The following is a 14,555-nucleotide window of genomic DNA, read 5'->3' on the forward strand; positions in this document are numbered from 1 at the left end:
CACTTGCCAAATTTGCCAAATCCATTTTTGTACGCGATTCGAGCGCGAATTAGAGATAAATTACTGTTATTGCCCAGCAAGTCTTAACTAATCGTCCAAGATGAGTCTCAGATGCGAACGCGATATCAATGAGATTTGATAGGCGATCGATCCGTATCCATAACAATAATCGTATCTCCACTTGCCAAATTTGCCAAATCCATTTTTATGCGCGATTCGAGCGCGAATTAGAGATAAATTACTGTTATTGCCCAGCAAGCCTAACTAATCGTCCAAGATGAGTCTCAGATGCGAACGCGATATCAATGAGATTTTATAGGCGATCGATCCGTATTCATAACAATAATCGTGTCTCCACTTGCCAAATTTGCCAAATCCATTTTTGTACGCGATTCGAGCGCGAATTAGAGATAAATTACTGTTATTGCCCAGCAAGTCTTAACTAATCGTCCAAGATGAGTCTCAGATGCGAACGCGATATCAATGAGATTTGATAGGCGATCGATCCGTATCCATAACAACAATAATCGTATCTCCACTTGGCAAATTTGCCAAATCAATTTTTGTGCGCGATCCGAGCGCGAATTAGAGATAAATTACTGTTATTGCCCAGCAAGTCTAACTAATCGTCCAAGATGAGTCTCAGATGCGAACGCGATATCAATGAGATTTGATAGGCGATCGATCCGTATCCATAACAATAATCGTATCTCCACTTGGCAAATTTGCCAAATCCATTTTTGTACGCGATCCGAGCGCGAATTAGAGACAAATTACTGTTATTGCCCAGCAAGTCTTAACTAATCGTCCAAAATGAGCCTCAGATGCGAACGCGATATCAATGAGATTTGATAGGCGATCGATCCGTATCCATAACAATAATCGTATCTCCACTTGGCAAATTTGCCAAATCCATTTTTGTGCGCGATCCGAGCGCGATTCGGCGAGAATTTACTGCAGTTTCGTGCGCTGGGACTGGCAGAGAGATCGGCAGACGATTAGCCGGGGGTTTCTAGAGGACGCGCGGGAGTATAATTCGCCGCGGGATTCGAACGGTGGAAGATTAGGGCACAAGAGTTTACCTAACACTGTAATGGAACTAGAAACCAACATGGCGAGAAGCCAGACCGCCGCGATCTTGAATCCGACCATCCGTTTGGTGGCGGTGTGCCTCGTCCTGAGCGGGTTCCGGATGCCCAGATAACGGCCCAGCGAGATGAAGCACATGTGCATTATGCTCGCGGAGCACGCGAGTACGTCGCACGTCACGTACACGTTGCACCATATCATGCCGAACGGCCAGTATCCTGCAACAGAAAACGGTGATCCTGCTGAGAGAACCGGGCACCATGCTCGTAAATCCAGCTTCCCGTCCGTCAGCTTTCGTCCCGCGGGACGAGGACCGCGGCGTCGGATATCGAGGGGACCCTCTGGAGGACTTTCTGGATAGGATCTCGAAACGCCGGGAACTCGAATAAAATTCGAGAGTTCTCGTGGATCGATGCGATTCGAGGAATATCGGCCCGGTTGGACGAAGGGAACCGGTCGGAATCATCGTCGGGGCTCGTTCGGGCCAAGGAGGATCAAGGATCGGTATACGTGTAGGAGGATCGATTATGTTCGAAACGAGACGGCGCAGAGTTTTCTCCGATCTCCGAAGAATTTAACGGGCTGCGCGTAGGCTAATTCGTCCCGAGTTTTATTTTACGATTGTTAGCCAGCTGCAAGCGTTCGCCTTGGTCGTAAGAAAATTCGATCGTTTTGTAGAGGAGATCGCGATCAAGAGTGATAATTTGATTTTGGGCTAGGATTAGTGTAAAAATGATCAGCGCTTTAGTCAAAATTTGTAGGTAAAAATGCTGAAGCGTGTTTAAAAACTGTGGGACATCGAGATCAATTTGATTTTGGATTAGGATTAGTGCAAAAATGATCAGCGTTCGTAGTCAAAATTTGTAGGTAAAAATGCTGAAGCTTGTTTAAAATCTGTGGGACATCGAGATCAATTTGATTTTGGACTACGATTAGTACAAAAATGATCAGCGTTCGTACTCAAAATATGTAGGTAAAAATGCTGAAGCTTGTTTAAAAACTGTGGGAGATCGAGATCAATTTGATTTTGGACTAGGATTAATACAAAAACGATCAGCGTTCGTAATCGAAAATTTGTAGGTAAAATTGCTGAAGCTTGTTTAAAAACTGTGGGACATCGAGATCAATTTGATTTTGGATTAGGATTAGTGCAAAAATGATCAGCGTTCGTACTCAAAATTTGTAGGTAAAAATGCTGAAGCTTGTTTAAAAACTGTGGGACATCGAGATCAATTTGATTTTGGACTAGGATTAGTGCAAAAATGATCAGCGTTCGTAATCGAAAATTTGTAGATAAATATGCTAAAGCGTGTTTAAAAACGGTGTCATAGTAATTATGTTTTATGAAAAGTAATTTCTATGTTCTGCATAAATAATGCGGACCGGAAAACGTGGCAACGTAAGCAACAATAATGCAGCGTACTTTTTTTTTTTAATCGAAACAGTGCATTCGAAAGAAGTGCATACGCAATTTTTATCCAATTAGAAATTATTCGACTTCGAAATTATAACAGACGCGTTAATAAATAATTTACGTTTACATTTTACCGATTTACATTATTACGCATTAATAATTAATTTATAACTGAATTCATTTCTACGACAAAGAGTTTTTCCGAATAAAGAGTTCACAGGGAATATGGCAACGTCGCAGTGGCTCCCGTTAATATTCGACACCTCCTGCGAGGGAAGAGCTTTTTTAAAATTGGACTGAACGAGTTTTTGGAAAAATTGGTAACAGGGTAGAAGAAATTCTGAAAATGTTGCAATCGATTGAAATTTCGGCACAGGACTCCGGTAAAGAAACGAATAAATACATCTTCGAAATCGTTTATTTATGAAGAGTGTTGAACGCAAAATCGCGAAGAAGGATCAAAATGTGCTTGAATTTAGAATAGAATAGTTCTCTGGTCATTTTTCAATCGGCTGTAGATAATTTTGCAGCGATAAAATAGAGCAATTCGGATTTATTGACAATCGGTAACTATATAAAAACGAACTTCTGTTCTATTGGACGCTCAACAAAATATTGAACATTCAAGATTTATTTACTTTCGATTTAAATTTAAATTCGATTAATTCATTTTTCCCTAATTGACGCTCAGCTTGGAAACAAAAATGGACAATTCGGGAAGAGGAGGTACGATTAATTAATTTATATGATTATTATATTATATATATAATTTTATATATATATATATAATATAATATAATAATATAATATATATAATATAATATAATATAATATAATATATATATGATATAATATAATATAATATAATATAATATAATATAATATAATATAATATAATATAATATAATATAATATAATATATATATATATATATTATATTATATTATATTATATTATATTATATTATATCATATATATATATATTATATTATATTATATATATTATATTACTATATTATTATATATATATTATATGATTATTAATTTATATGAATATATTATTTCTATGAAGGCTCGAATAATCGTATCTCCTTTTCCCAAATTGTCCATTTTTGTGCGCAATCTGAGCGCCAATTACGGAGAATTTACCGTATTCACAAGAGATAACTGGCATTACTGTGGTTGACAGCCGCCAGATCCTTGTTACTGAATCGCTGGCTTCGATTTCGGTTACGTGTAAAGTATCCCGTATAAAGGTTCGTCTAGTCGACAGCCACTCCCGATCAGAGTATCCAGCTCGTTGCATCTTCCACCGTTCCACTTTTATACGGTAAGTCGAGTTCGGTCTTGATCGACGAATACAAGGGCGAGATTCTCCTTGGATCGAGTGGCCGGCGAACAAGAGCGGAACAACCTGAGAAAATGGCGGAACAGTCTGTCGCGGCTGTGTATTAAGGGGAGAGTCTCGGGTAGACCGTTAATATAAGGATTACTTTCGGCAACTTTTTTACGACACGAAACATCGACGAAACTTTTCGTCGCTTTCCATACGTATTCTTCGACATTTCAACGTTATGTTGTATAACCCGAGAAAGATAACCTACGTCGCAGAGGCGCCTGCGAAGACTGTTGATTTTTGTTAATTTTTCATAGAGGTCTAGTGATTTAAGTTTAAAATTACTTAAGATATAAAAAAATATAATATAAATGCATTTTATTTTTACAATAATGCCAAACCTTTAAAATGACTAGATTAACTTAAATAAATATCCATTGTTAGTATAAAATTGACGCCTTAGAAAAGCATGCGCCTCTGAAGCGTATGGTTATCTTTTACGTACGTTGTCATATGGTTATCTTTCTAGGGATAAATTAGGTCGTACGTCCATGACCTCCGCGAGCTTCCCGATCGACGGGATTATTAATCGGTGTACAGTTTTTCGTAACAGAGCTACGCGTCGCACGAACCGAAATCTTATTTAAAACTTGAAAAAAAAGAGAACGACAACACGCGGCTCTGCTATGAAAACGGTCGAGTGATTTTTGCGTAAAATTTGTATTTCGATTACGCGATAAACATCAAATGCATGATGAATATTATGAATCGAATAGGTTCGTACGACGAGTAGTTCTGTTACGAAAGGAAACACCGCTTTATATTTTCTTCTAGATCGAAGGAAAAAGATGCTCGACCGAAAGAACAAGATTCATTATTTCAATCATGTATATTCAATGTCGATGAAATGTAATAATAATTTGTAATAATAATGTATGATGTGATAATGTAATGTAGTTATAATAATGTATAATGTAATAATGTAATTTAATTATAATAATGTAAATGTAATAATGTAATGTAATTATAATAATGTATAATGTAATAGTGTAATGTAATTGTAATAATGTAATGCAATTATGATAATGTATAATGTAATAATGTAATGTAATTGTAATAATGTAATGCAATTATAATAATTTAATGTAATTGTAATAATGTACAATGTAATAATGTAATGTAATTGTAATAATATACAATGTAATAATGTACAATGTAATAATGTACAATGTAATAATGTACAATGTAATAATGTAATGTAATTGTAATATAATGTGAAATTTGTAATAATGTAATGTAATGTAATTGTAATATAATGTGAAATTTGTAATAATGTAATGTAATGTAATTGTAATATAATGTAAAATTTGTAATAATGTAATGTACAATGTAATAATGTAATGTAATTGTAATATAATGTAAAATTTGTAATAATGTAATGTACAATGTAATAATGTAATGTAATTGTAATATCACGTACAATTTGTAATAATGTAATAATGTAATGTAATTGTAATATCCCGTAAAATTTGTAATAATGTAATAACGTAATGTAATTGTAATATAATGTAAACTTTGTAATAATGTAATGTAATTATAATATAATGTAAAACTTGTAATACTTGTAATAATAATTCACGTATCTCGAAATGTCAAAGGGATGCGTGCGTGGAAAGCGCGCGCGGCGAAAAGTATTCATCGACGCCGTTACCAAAAAAATTGCCGAAATCTATCGTTATTTCAACGGTTTACTCGCGGGACTCTCCCCTCCTTGGCGTTTCCCACGGGAACGATTCAGCATCTCGGGCACGTAAATTGCGGAGCAAATGATTGAATTACACGGGAATGCGGAATCCCGTGCGTAACTCTGAAAGGAATCGAGTTTACAATTGTGCTCCGAGTGGAGCCACGTTTAAATGGAACGAACGGCTTTGACGAGAATTAATTTCTTCCCGGCTGGTTCTAATCATATTCCATCGAGTCGCTTTCAATGTTTGGGACACGAAGCATGCCGGTAGTCCGAACCAACCGGAAGCGTTTAATTGGAAGACCTGCGGAATCTTTTCCGACGCGATTTGAGACGCTGCTCGCTGCGATAACGGCAGCGTAAGCCGTCATAGAGCTTCTTACATCATCGCAGGCTCTATTGTTGGCCGGATATCCGGAATAACTGGTCACGATCGAGGAATAATTCTCCGTCTCTCCGTCTACCGCTATTGAGCTCCAAATTTTCCACCATTCACGGGCCGGCTGTGTTCGATGTGCTTGTACACAATTTCCTCGTTATCGAGGAGAACCGTTCCTGGATTTCAACTAATTGTTACTATTGCGAATAAAAAGGGGCTATGTATTCAAGTCTATACCGCAATTTCGAACATTTTCTTCTGAGATTTTTGGAGAAGAAATGGAACGCATATCTGTATCGCATTGCTTCGCGTATTTTTCGCCTGTATTTAAAGATTACACGGAATTAGTTTAACGTAAAAATATTATACAGATCCTTTGGATCCTTTCCTCTTGTGTGGAAAGCGCGTCCACGGTTGCCACGATTCTGATCTGAATCGAACGATATCACTGTACATGGTATCCCAAAAATGTCTCGTAATCCGGAAATGGGGGTGCCTTAGGTCATTTGGAGTAACTTTTTCCTTAGCGAAAATGCAATCCGCGGCTTCGTTTACGAGTTATTAACGAAAAACACTGACCAATGAGAGATCGCGTACGGCTGGACGCACCACCACCCTCGCGACCACTGCCGCTGCGTCAAACGATTAGCGCGACGCGGCATTGGCCGCAAGGGCGGAGCGCCGGCGGCGCTCGCCTCTTATTGGTCACTGTTTTTCGTTAATAACTCGTAAACAAAGCCGCGGATTGCATTTTCGCTAAGGAAAGAGTTACTTCAAATGACCTCAGGAACCCTAAATTTCCGAATTACGAGACATTTTTGGAAGTTGTATATTCGGAGCCAGGAGTTTCCGGAAATATTGAACATTAGAAATTTGGCAATGCATTAATGTTCGATTTGCTTTTGAAAATAGTACAGAAAAATCTATAATCGAGCTTTAGAAAGATCTATTTATTATATAATGACTAGACTTTTTTCCTCTGACAATCATATCGTTGTTTCTTTCACATACTTTCATGTATACGGCCTATAAAGGCAAGTTAAAAACGCTTTTAAAAAATTATAAAGAATCTTGCAGTTTTTTCTTAAACGCACTTAGAGTAGTTCCAGTCTTTTAATGTTATAATATAACAGCTGTGCAATTATTGTTTATCAAGCTGCATTCGTGCAATTTCAAAGATGTTTTCACATTCGAAACAAGAGCACAAGACAAATCTTATTAATATACGTATTCACATTTTCTTCAACAATAACAATATATTATAACTAGAAATTAGAAATTATTATAACTAGAATTAGAAATTGATGTAAACCTGTTGCTCACTAATGTAAACGCGAATGTAACATATATAAAGGATGGTTCTGGCGAACTAAATATATTTAATATAATATAATTAATTTTTTTTTAATATTATAACTAGGAAGTAGGAATTATTATAACTAAATTATTACAACTAGAATTATAAATTGATGTACACTTGTTGCTCACTAATGTAAACATGAATGTGGCATATATAAAGGATGGTCCTGGCGAATTAAATATATTTATAATATAATTTAATGTATTTAAATAAGAGAGAGCGGAGGAGAGAGAGAGAGAGAGAGAGAGAGAGAGAGAGAGAGAGAGAGAGGAACAGCGAAAACGACAAATAATTCAGCTCGAAATTTGGCCGCGCAACAGAGGCCCACAAAGAATTTATCTATTTACTTTTCAATTTTCTTACATATTCAACTAGAACACCTTTCTCTTTAAAATGCAGTTCGGGCAGAATTTACGAAATCGTAGCGAAAGTCTCGCTTCGTTGTCCACCGGCCGTTCCAGCATTTTGCGCAGTATTTTGCCCGGCTTCGAGACACGTTAGGGAAACCGTATTTCCCCCGGGACCGGTGTAATAACGTTACAATTAACGGGGAACGGTTGATGCGATGCTTTCAACCCCTTTTTGGTCCATGTAACGCGTTCATTGTTCGTAATGATCGAGGAAAGCTAAAAGCAACGAGAGAGAGAGAGAGAGAGAGAGAGAGAGAGAGAGAGAGAGAGAAAGAGAGAGAGAGAGAGAAAGAGAGAGAGAGAGAGAGAGAGAGAGAGAGAGCCGAAAGAAAACATGGAATCACGGTGATAACAAGAGCGTTGCCTATATTGCGAAATAAAGTGATAGCAAGGTGATCTGTCCAGCGAATGAACACTTGAGCCGCGTGTTCGTTAACACTTCGACCGGCACGCCAACAATCTCAAAAATGTTCTAACAGTAAAACATTTCGTTCGATCGGGACAAAAATTGGAAAGTTCAGTTCTACGACGTCGATTACTTTTTCGATGTTCTTATGCTTTACGTATCCTAATAATGATTAACACTAGATTTACGGAAACCGTCAAAATGGCGGGTCACTTTAATTTTTTAATTTACGATTATTCGTATCGTAAAGATACATTTATAAGTTATTTATTCAATTTATACGTTACTTATGACAAATGTTATAATATAAATAAATGATGTTAAATTGTATAATACTATATTAACTGTATTACTGTATTAACATTAAAAATAAATATTAATTGTTAATAATATAAATATTCATAATTTATTAATAAATATTAATATTGTTACAATATTAAATAACTTGTTAAAAATCAGAATAAATGTCTTATCGTTACTTTTATAAACTAACATGAAACAGCTGTTTCTTGTGCTCCGTAAATCTAGTGTTAATTACGTATCCTGTAACTGCGACAGCATTGTGTTCGAATTTTAAATAAGCGTTAATCTAACATAAAAATAACCGTATAAATGTGCAAACAAAAGAATGTCATCCTATTAAATAATTAAAAATACGCAGGCGTCGCTTTTGTCTCTGTGATTACAGTTTAAAGAAATTTTACACGAAAGTAAAGATAAATGTGTCAGTGGAACAAAAAATTAAAAAAACTATTTAACATCTACCTAATATAGTACACGTGATTTAAAATCGTTTGCAATACCTGATTGCAGGAATAAAACACTAAAAGAATGAGAACACTAATAACATGAAGAAGATGCGACAGTTTAGCGTGACAATTAAGCATAGAATGAAGTAACGAATAAAGAATAAAATTAACGAATAAAGAGTGAACAAGTTGCAGTAACTTTGTGGAGCGAGATAACACCAGTAATAAACGCTTCTATGGGATTAAAATACGATCGGTACCTACGAGGAAGATCGCGGAATTAACCGGACGGAGTTCGAGGAGGCGGGAATCGAATCTTCCGCGCGGCTCATCTCGATAATGTTTTATTGTCTCATATTTAAACGTCTCGAGCCATGTGGCAAACAGTTTACAGAATCGAAGAGAAGTCGCAAACACGATTTCTGTAGCAGATTCAGTTCCCCGTTGCCGATTCCCTGTGTGCGTCACACGTGCCGCGCGTTGCCGCGAATCGCGTTCTCTGAAGCCGGACACTGCGGGCCTTCTTATAATACATCTACCACGACGGAATTTACAATCAACGTAAGTACCATTCGCATAGAATCACGTCGAACAAAATACTCTGTTTGCCTGAGAACGCGGTCTAGCCGAGACTCGATCAATTCGAGCCGCTCGGAGACGAAATACAGCAATTTCTCCCTAATTCGCGCTCAGATCGCGCACAAAAATTGGGAAGACAATTTGGGAAGAAGTGTAATGATTATTCGAGCGGCTCGGTTTTATAGTTGTCGACAATCGGTAACTATAAAAACGAGCCGCTCGGAGCGGATCGTCCGAGACGAAATACAGCAATTTCTCCCTAATTCGCGCTCAGATCGCGCACAAAAATTGGGAAGACAATTTGGGAAGAGGTGTAATGATTATTCGAGCGATTCGGTTTTATAGTTGTTGACAATCGGTAACTATAAAAACGAGTCGCTCGGAGCGGATCGACCAAGACGAAATACAGCAATTTCTCCCTAATTCGCGCTCAGACCGCGCACAACAATTGGAAAGACAATTTGGGAAGAGGTATAATGATTATTCGAGCGGCTCGGTTTTATAGTTGTCGACAATCGGTAACTATAAAAACGAGCCGCTCGGAGCGGATCGTCCGAGACGAAATACAGCAATTTCTCCCTAATTCGCGCTCAGATCGCGCACAAAAATTGGGAAGACAATTTGGGAAGAGGTGTAATGATTATTCGAGCGATTCGGTTTTATAGTTGTTGACAATCGGTAACTATAAAAACGAGTCGCTCGGAGCGGATCGACCAAGACGAAATACAGCAATTTCTCCCTAATTCGCGCTCAGACCGCGCACAACAATTGGAAAGACAATTTGGGAAGAGGTATAATGATTATTCGAGCGGCTCGGTTTTATAGTTGTCGACAATCGGTAACTATAAAAACGAGCCGCTCGGAGCGGATCGTCCGAGACGAAATACAGCAATTTCTCCCTAATTCGCGCTCAGATCGCGCACAAAAATTGGGAAGACAATTTGGGAAGAGGTGTAATGATTATTCGAGCGATTCGGTTTTATAGTTGTTGACAATCGGTAACTATAAAAACGAGTCGCTCGGAGCGGATCGACCAAGACGAAATACAGCAATTTCTCCCTAATTCGCGCTCAGACCGCGCACAACAATTGGAAAGACAATTTGGGAAGAGGTATAATGATTATTCGAGCGGCTCGGTTTTATAGTTGTCGACAATCGGTAACTATAAAAACGAGCCGCTTGGAGCGGATCGTCCGAGATGAAATACAGCAATTTCTCCCTAATTCGCGCTCAGATCGCGCACAGAAATTGGAAAGACAATTTGGGAAGAGGTGCGACGATTATTCGAGCGGCTCGGTTTTATAGTTGTCGACAATCGGTAACTATAAAAACGAGTCGCGAGGCTCGAATAATCGTATCTCCTCTTCCCAAGTTGTTCATTTTTGTGCGCTATCTGAGCGCGAATTAGGGAGAAATTACTGTAATCGGAATCATGTTTCTAATTCTAATTGTTTCCAATTTTTAGGTGTTTTTTAAAAATTTTGTCGGTTTTATCTTGTTGGTTCGCTTCAGTTTATCGACGAGTTTTTTGAGAGGCACAGCGTTTCTCCATCTTGTACGCGTTTAAAATATATGATTATATGTTAAAATATAATTATTTATATGATATAATATATATAATAATAATAATAATATAATAATAATAATAATAATAATAATAATATATTATATATAATTATATATATGAGTTATACATGAGATATATATATATATATATATATATATATATATATAATATATATGAGATATATATCAGAATTATACAATATTTATACATTGCGATAACTATGGATATAATATAATATAATAATAATATATAATTATATTATATATATTATGTTATTTATGTTATTATATTGTTATTATATATTATTATTATGTATATTATATTATATATATATATATATATATATATATCATTATATCGTACAATATAATTATATTATATTCTCAGTTATCGCGATGTATAAATATTGCTTCTTCGTTTTTTTTCATGTTTTTCTCTCTATCGCAATTCCGCTTTATTTTCTTAAAGAAGAATTTATTCGTTTATATAAAATTCTGTATGTCGCATGCTCACTCATTTCGAGTATTTCCTTAAAATAAATTCAAGTGTACTCGTCCCACAGTTTCAAATCCCACGCTCATGGAGAATCGAACCGTTTTACTACGTAGGTATCTTCGACAATAGACTTCTGATATCAAAGAAAATTAATTCGTCTTCGCGATACAATGTTAGTTTCACGTAGACTCACTTTGTCTACGCTATACATAGTTCACCACGCTATAGTCGCACACATTCTTTCACATTCTTTTCTATCTCGTATTTCGATCAAAAGCATAGCGAACATATCTCGAAGCTACTGCAGCTGCATCGCGTCCATTTTCGTGCGCATTTTTTAAATAAACTCTACCCAACGGCAAAGATAAACTTCTGAATAAAAGAAGATAAAAATACCGTATAAACGCGTACCGTTTAAAAACTTCCCGTAGCTGCGACAGCATTGCGTTCGTATTTTAAATAAATGTTAATCTAAAGTAAAAATAACCGTATAAATGTGCAAACGAACGAATGGCGTCCCATTAAAGAATTTTACGCAGGCATCGTTTTCGTCTCTGTGATTACATTTTAAATAGATTTTATACGAAAGTGAAGATAAGTGTGTCATGTTCAGTAGAACTAAAAATTAAAAACTAATATCTGTCTAATATATTAAATATTATATATAGTACATAGAGTATATTATATTATATTATACTATACTATATTATATTATATTATATTATATTATATTATACTATACTATACTATACTATACTATATTATATTATATTATATTATATTATATTATATTATATTATATTATATTATATTATATTATATTATATTATATTATATTATATTATATTATATTATATTATATTAGATATTAAATATTATACATACATATATTAGATATTATACTATAATATACGTGATTTAAAATCGTTCATAAAAACCTGATTGCAAAAACACAACACTAAAAGAATGATAATGTTCAAGACATTAACGCTAGAATTATCAAGCGTAATAACGTATATTGTTTTATAACAATAGCAAGACCGGATTTACTCAAACTTTACACTGATTTTTCTGTGAAAATTACTTATATTTATGTTACATTTCTGTTAAAAAGACTACAAGAATTAAAGAGTATCAATATATTACTTTCGGTCGAATAATTTTGTCAAAATAAAAGAATGAAGAGTTTCTAAATGACACCAGTGTTTTGCGACAGTTGCCGAACATTTCTATTTCCGCAGCCTGACTATAATATTCCCCAGAATAAAACAGCTATAGCAGCAAAGTGCTCGCAGAAACATTTTCTACAGAAACCGGCGGTTTTCGCTATTTCGATAGAGTTAAAAAATCATCGAGAACGAAGTTACCATTTTCAAAATATTTCCAAAAAAAAAAATACTTTTTTCAATCCATTTCCAACAGAAGTCCGAGCATCGATGGCGGAAGTCGTGTTACATTTAACGCGCGGACCCGCCGATGCTAATTCGCGCGAGAGATCCTGGGACATCAAAGAACGTCAACGTCAACGGTTCGTTTACATCGCGGTCGCGGTATGAAATTCAGCTGTTGCGTGGCGTTTCCGGTCCGGGCCGGTCTGTGCAACCCGGAATCGTCGAGATTTCATCTGACGGTCGTTTCGTTCCCGGTGCACTCGGCTCGAGGCTCGAGGCCGGAGGCGGACGACGCGCGAGCGCGAAGATTCACAGCGCGCGGCTTTGTTGGCAAATGCCTCTCGGTGATATAAACGAATGGTAATCGAAGGGAACCGGTGACAGAGTGCTATACCCGGAAACGGATGTTCCGCGAGTCAAACGCGCGCGACAGGCGCCGATGCAAATGCATAGACGCACGTCTAGGTTTGATGCGTCTTCGCATCTGCATCGGACGATAGTTTCTTGTAATTTCGTTTCACCTTTTATAATAACGAATAAGACCCGCGATGAGGATTTCATACATAATATTAAATCATTAATTTATTATCCATGCACGACCATGTGTATTATATTGTATATATGTATATTACTTATGTAGATTTACTACATATATAATACTTGTATTATTTACTATTATGTACTATTATATAGTATTATATACTATTATATGCTATTATATAGTATTCTATGCTATTATATACTATTATATTCTATTATATACTATTATATTCTATTATATACTATTATATACTATTATATAGTATTCTATACTATTCTATACTATTCTATACTATTATATACTATTATATAGTATTCTGTACTATTATATAATATTCTATACTATTATATAATATTCTATACTATTATATGCTATTATATACTATTATATAGTATTATATAGTATTCTATAATATTTTATACTATTATATACTATTATATAGTATTCTATATTATTATATACCATTATAGACTAGTACACACTATTATATAGTCTTATATACTATTATATACTATTCTATATTATTATATACCATTATATACTATTACACACTATTATATAGTATTATATAATATTATATACTATTATATGTATATTACTTACAATTATTACTTACAACGTTAAGTATGTATTAAATATTATATTAAATAAAATAATCCGGCAATGCACACGTGAACTTTTTAAAGTAACAAGCGACATTTATTGATAATAATATATAAGTATCTATCTATCTATCTAAATATATAATAAAGAGAAAAAAAAATATATAATAAAAAATATATATATTCTTCATTAAAATAAGTATAATGTAATAGTACAATATAATTAATGTAATATAAATACGTGAACGAGATAAGGCTACCTAATGGCGAGGATCCACTTCCACGTGCATACATTGTCAGATTAAAATGTATACTATTCATTCCATTTAAATCGAAATTCTTCGAAATTCTTAAATCGATTGTTCTCTTATCAAAATTTAGGGATGAAAGGTAAATGAAGACACGCGAGAAACGAGAACTGTCTCGTTCCATTTGGGAAGTTCTATTTACGTTTGTTTCAATCCAGAACTTCTGGCATTATTTGTTTCAC

At 35.2% G+C, this 14,555-nt stretch overlaps 1 protein-coding gene across 1 annotated transcript in view; it reads right to left on the minus strand.

The window, feature by feature from the left end:
- Positions 1-14,555, minus strand: part of 5-HT2A (5-hydroxytryptamine receptor 2A) — a 136,571-nt gene that overhangs the window by 15,814 nt on the left and 106,202 nt on the right. Inside the window, exon 4 of the mRNA XM_033465310.2 lies at positions 1,083-1,307. Coding sequence (XP_033321201.1) covers positions 1,083-1,307 — 225 coding nt within the window. The remainder of the gene's footprint in view (positions 1-1,082; positions 1,308-14,555) is intronic.

Source organism: Megalopta genalis, chromosome 8 (genome assembly GCF_051020955.1).
Source record: "Megalopta genalis isolate 19385.01 chromosome 8, iyMegGena1_principal, whole genome shotgun sequence".
NCBI classification, from domain to species: Eukaryota; Metazoa; Arthropoda; class Insecta; order Hymenoptera; family Halictidae; genus Megalopta; species Megalopta genalis.